Source organism: Calypte anna, chromosome 2 (assembly GCF_003957555.1).
Source record: "Calypte anna isolate BGI_N300 chromosome 2, bCalAnn1_v1.p, whole genome shotgun sequence".
In the NCBI taxonomy this organism is placed as follows: Eukaryota; Metazoa; Chordata; class Aves; order Apodiformes; family Trochilidae; genus Calypte; species Calypte anna.
Window position 1 is genome coordinate 100553438 of NC_044245.1, and position 6000 is coordinate 100559437.

General features: G+C 47.0%; 1 protein-coding gene across 6 annotated transcripts in view; it reads right to left on the minus strand.

Annotated features, from left to right (window-relative positions):
- PTPRM (protein tyrosine phosphatase receptor type M) overlaps positions 1 to 2121 on the minus strand; it is a 466786-nt gene extending 464665 nt beyond the window's left edge. For 5 of the 6 annotated variants that reach the window (XM_030444847.1, XM_030444845.1, XM_030444844.1 and 2 more), the window contains exon 1: positions 1517 to 1938. In XM_030444847.1, coding sequence (XP_030300707.1) covers positions 1517 to 1589 — 73 coding nt within the window. In that variant the 5' untranslated portion in view covers positions 1590 to 1938. Of the gene's footprint in view, positions 1 to 1516 lie in introns of all 6 variants that reach the window. The other variant, XM_030444842.1, reaches the window with a different exon arrangement.
- Positions 2122 to 6000: the final 3879 nt, after the last annotated feature.

Here is a 6000-nt window from a genome sequence, read left to right on the forward strand (position 1 = left end):
TTTTAACAAGTAAGACAGTTCATATAGGTCAGCAATGGGTTATGGATTTATCTTTAAGAAGTGTTCACTGAAGCCTGGATACTAGACTTCCAGTATTAGTAACTTATAGGGCTAATATACACGAGTTCAGTTCCCTAATTCACTGCAGAGAATAGGTACATCCTACTGTGAGTGTTTGTAAAAGATTCCATCGTTATTATATATCACCTCGGTAAAAAAACATTTTCCTGTTTGGGGATCTTGTGTCTCATCTGCAGTAAAAATGCTGGAGAGAAATTAGGGGAAATGCAAATATGAATACAAAAGGTCCCTGGAACCTTACATAAAACCAGAATTGTTTCATGTTTAAAGAAGTTTATAAGAGACCACCAATTCTTAGCCATAAAACTTGGTTTATCTACAGTGCCAGATAGAAGCAACATGTAATGTACAAAATACAAACTACTCTGCAGCCTGAGCAACAAGGAAAGTCAAAAGTATTGCTTCCCACCAGATCAAAGCACAGTTCGCAAGAACTGAGGACCAGATGTCTTCAATTTAACGTGCTTTTCAGATGCACTCACTTAATGTTAGGAACAAAACAACAAAAAAATCTTTGCAGTGAAGCACACAGGACTATTTCACAACGCAGATTTCCTCCTGAAATTACGGGTTTCTTCAACATATAAATAGGACAGGGGTGCAGGCAGAGGAAGGGGGACCAAGAAGATGACTATATGCAGGTCTAGGACTCCAAGGAACAGAAAACGCTGTTGACAGCGCACTTTGCCGGGGCTCTTCCCTGGATGCGACCCCTGACACCCCGCAAGCACCTTCTGCCCCCCAATATGACGGGTGTGGGGGCTATAGAAAACGAGGGGCCGGGGCCCCTTCGGCCCTGCTGACTTTTCACAGCAGCCCCTACGGGCAACGCAAAAGCTGGGGACCTCCGGGGCCGAGCGAGAAGGAGCCAGGCAAGCAAGGCGGCGGGGCACCCTCCCGAGAAGCACCGCAAGTTTTCCTTCCCCTTCGCAAGCTTCCTCGCCGGGGGCCCGGCGGCGGCTCCTCACCTCCTCCCTCGCCGGGGCAGCGAGAAACTTTCGGGAAGTCGACGCGGAGAAAAGCCGGAGCCAGCCAGAGTCCCACCCGTCCCTCCGGCCCTGCCCTCCGGCAGCCAGAGCCCCGCCAACCCCTCTCCCTTCTCCTTAGTGCCTTTGGCCCGTCAGGAAGGAGCACAGGGGCGCAAACCTAACAGCATCCCCCCCACCGCCGCCTCCTCCGGACACTTTTTCTACCCCACGTACGAGGCGGCTGTGAACTGTCAGCCTCGCCAGGGTGACGGCACGGAAGGAAGCAAAGGAAGAAAAAAAAACAAAAAACAAAAAACAAACAAACCCTCACCCCAAAAAAGCCCCAAACCCAACAGGCTCCCAATTTGCAGCACTTCCCTCCTTGTCCCTCCGCCACCACCACTTCCCACCCCATCCCGCCCGAGGCAGGGCTGCCCGGCCCCGGGGCAGACGAGGAGGCTCCTTACCTGTGAACGTCTGCGCTCCCGCCGCCAGCAAAAGTCCGGCCAAAGTAACCAGGCAAGTTCCAACTTTCCCCATATTTCCACCCCTTCCTGCTCCAGATCCAGCAAAGTGCCAAAGTGTTTGCCAAAGTAGGAGGCGCCCCTCTCGCCCCCCGCCGGTCAGGGGGGCAGGCGGGGAGGGGGCTGCCGGACTCCCCCACTTGGTGCCCCACGGACTGTTTTTTCCCTCTCTTCGCTTTTAGAGGCAGGGAAAGCGGGGTGCGAAGCGCCCGGGGGCTGCCTGCTTGCCTTCCTCCGGCTGCACCGCTGCCCTCGCTCCGGGGGCCGAGCCGCTTCCCCGCGGGGACGCCCCACGCCTTCCGCCCCACTCGCCTCCCCCGGTGCCCGGCGTGGCGGGGGAGGGCGGGGGGGGGGGGGGGTGTTACTCTTACCCCCGGAGTCCTCTCGCCTGTCTCCGCCGTTAGCCCGGGTTTAGCTCGGCTCCCTGACTGACTCGCGGTCCCCCCCGGCAGGCAGGCAGGCTAAAGGGAGCGGGGAAAGTCACGCCCAGCCGCCGGCGACGCCGCTCTCCCCCGCTAGAGGGCGAGGCGGGAGCGGGCTGGCGGCGGCCGGGCGCCGCTGACAGGATTTCGGTGGCGGCCGTCGCCTGCGGAGGCGAAGCTTTCGCTTGGAGTCTCCTGCACGCCTCCCCTCCGCCTCCAGCTCCCTTCGCTGCCCCAAGAACGGCTTTGTTTGCAAAGGAGGTGGCTCCGTGCCGGGCAGGACGATGTCGAAAGTTCCCTGACGGCGGGGGAAGAGAAGAAATCGACCCTCCCCCCCAAAAAAAAAAAAAAAAACCAAACCCAAAACCCACCAAAACAAAAAAAAACCCTAAATAACAAAACAATAAAAAACAGTATATAAAAAAAAATCTCAACCAAGTGCCTCACTAACTTTGCGGCGGCCCGGCCCTGGCGAGAGACTCAAACGCACAAGTTTGGGCCATCGTGGCTACCTGTCCCATCGGGCCGGGGACTTGAGGAACAGCTTGCCACCCGCCCCCCCGCCATCCTCCACCCCGAGCATCCCGGCCCTGGAGCAGCCGTCTCGGTCAGCCCCCGTCCCGTCTCTCTGGCGCTCCTCCGAGGCACCGGGACAGGGAAGGGTAAATGTGAAAGAAGGGGAAAGCGGTGGCTTCTCAGAATAGTTTTGCTGGGTTTTGTTTTTGGTTTTGTTTTTTACAGGCAATCTGGAGTCTATCGGAAGAACTAGTTCGAGGTCACTACTCAGTCTTCCGCGAAAACCGCAAGCGTAAGAAGGAGCTCTGCCCTCACAGCGAAAGGCTGATACTAAAAGGAAATTAAGATGTAAATGGGTTTCTCCGGGCTGGCGACGAGCGGCACGGTGATGTAAATAAATTGCCTGTCATTCGTCTGCTGCTAAAAAAACTTAAGCCCAGCCCTCAGTTACAACCACCCGTGGCCCCTCCGTAGCTTTTCGGGGCGTCTGGAAAGGACAGGAGGTGGGAAGGAACCTTTGGAGATCGCTAGTCCGAACCCCTCGACTCCAAGCAGGGTCGCAGTTTTTACTGCCGTGAGTGAAGAATGACGTCATGAATTGGCAGGGTTAGGGAAAGAGGGGAGTAAAATGACGTTCAAATGGCAGTTACCTTTCATTGTTCGCGGTCTGCTACTTCTGGCATTTATCTCCACATCGTGGATGAAACTTGGCTGCTTGACAATCTTTATTTTTTTTATTTTTATTTTTATTTTGAAGTATTGGCTCCTGGTGCCCAAGACACTGCAAGGATGTGTTTGCTGGTTTTAAACCGTTCTTTCTAAATTTGACTTGTAGAGGTGGAAATATTTTTGTTGGCTATCACGTTCAAGGAAAGCTTTCCTTTTATTTCAAGTGCCAGCGTGGCCAAATTTTAATACCTGTGTTTTCCCCTGGGGGTTACAAATAAAACAGTAAAAACAAGAAGCGAGGTAATGCTGCAATAAAGGCTTTGAGCTGGCAAACACAAATAAAAGAACTCGGCTTCTGGGTCCTCACTCCAGCACGTCCATTGGTTTTCATCCTATCATATATAGTTAGGCGGCTTCAATCTCGCATCCCCTGAAGACTTAACTCCACCCATCCCCCACATGGTAGTGCGAGTTACAACACATAGTAATGATTTGTGCGTTTTGTGTATTATTTTTACATGGAATACATCTTCTTCAAAGTTAGGCACACAGCTGTATCATTTCCAGCGACCGCCCAACCATCCTGTTGCCAGGACACTGCTCTATTATGTTTTCGCGGGTGCGTTTCTTCCGTGATGCAATCTTCGTAAAGGGACTTGAACTTTTTGATTTGTGGGGGGTAAGGTAGCTACCTCAAAAGTTAACGCGAGGGGGCAGAATAGCATTAATTGTGTTTCCTGACGTCAGACTTAGTCTCCAATTGTGAGCATTCTCTTCGTTTATTATTTGCCTGGAACTTTCCAGTTTTCTCCCCGAAAAGAAGTTACTTTAATTCCACAAATCTCTGATAACCTTGGGGTATGTTGCAATAATAATTCTTTTTTATTATTATTATTATTTTACAATTTCCTGAGTGCATAATTTATGCAAATTTTACGCTCTCTAAAAGAGTGCAGTTATAGCTTCTGAAAATTAGAAACTGTAGCTAATCTTGAAAGTGTTAGCTTTGTAACTATAAAACTTAAAAAACCTCAAGAAGTCTCAAAAGTAATTTAATTTACAGTAAATTTAACTTTAAAACGTGTCGCCTAGTAGATCTGTCACTAAAAAATTCAGAAATGAACATTTAAACCAGTCCTTGTGCCAGCAATGACTTCTCTCTAGGTTCACAGGAAAGGGTATCTCTGGTCAGTTAATGTTAATTCTAACACTGTACTGTTTTCAGACACAGTATGTTAACTCTCAACCCCATTTTTATTTTGTGGAGGGGAAAACTCCATGATTGTATCTACAGTTATCAAGTGTAAGCTTAGTGAAGATGAGCTAGAAAGCCATGAAGTTCTATAGATTACAGAAGAGCATGTAACAGTGTTTGCTCAAAGTTAGAGTAGGAGTAAGGCTAATGTGCTTGACCTCCAAAGACATGACCATTCTGCTGTAACTGAAGTAAATCTAAGAAATGGTTAAGCTCTGGAGAATAGCTAAACCAACAAGAACAATAGAAAACACAAGCCATGCGTGGCTGATCAGGAATTTTTAGCTGTGTTTTGCTGAGTTTTTGTACTGGAGCATGTGTGAAAACTGTCCAGAAACACTACAAAAAACAAAGCATCAAGAAAACACTAGACAAAAACCACAGGTTCACTAGTGGTTTGATTCCAAGAATTCCTTCAAGAGAGTTTATTAAAGGCTAAGCTGTGCTAGAAAGGGAATTTGAAGCCTCTGGAAAAAAACATCACCTCATTTTTTTCCTACTGGCAAACTTTGCATTTCTTCTTGAACTAGATCACCTCAAAGAAATACCTCATTATAGTTCTGTAAATACACATGCTTCAACTTAGCAACATAGAAAATCACAAAAATCACTTCTGCTGAAAGGAATCAAAGAATGAGACAGTTGAGTAGTAAGACAAGTGTAATAAGGAGGAAAAAAATCTGGAAGTTGTCATAATTATTTCCTAGATTTTAATGTACATCAATAGGAAATGCACACAACCAACCTCCATTGCAAAGTTTTTGTTTTAAATAGAGAATTTGTATATATTTCCCACTGGGGGAAAATTAAACAACGCGATGATAAATTATGAATAATGACACTGTTTATTACACAAACTCGACTGGCTCTGCTGCTTTCTCCCTGGTAATCATTCTCTTGCAGATTCATTTCCAGTGTTCCAGATCTCTGAGCTACTTCTCATAGATACTTTTTTTTAAATTCCAAACTGATAAAGAACTGTATTACTGGTTAAAGAGGTCTGAGGTCCAAATACTTATCATTATGTGGAAACAGAAATATTTGACCAAAGTCAAGGAGAAATTCTTAGGATAAGCATAGATGTATGTTTAACAATTACATATATATTGTGTTTATCTACCTAGGTGTTACCTTTCCTTTAAGGAGTTAATGATATTCACAGTGCTATTCATTCTGTATTATTGGCACAAGAACAAGTAAATGTATCTCGAATTCCATAAGACATCAAGGCCATCCTGCACAGTCCGCAGCATGAAGTCACCCTTTCTATAATGACACAAAGCAGGAACACTCTCTTGCTCATGTTACAGCACAAATAGAAAAGCAAAGACTCATATTTAAATATTGGAGAAGACCCAATCATCCTGCCTTTTTTTGACCCATGACAATACTGATTAAGTGGCTAAGAATGTGAGCTACAGGGCTGTCACCTGATCTTTTGGATCAGTAGCAGATAAACATTACTCTCACAGCTCAAATCTTTTTTTTTTTTGCACTACAGAGTAGTCAGACAAGAGTGGTTTTTCACTAGCCCCTCCATCTTGTCCTAAAGCTCAGGCAGACAA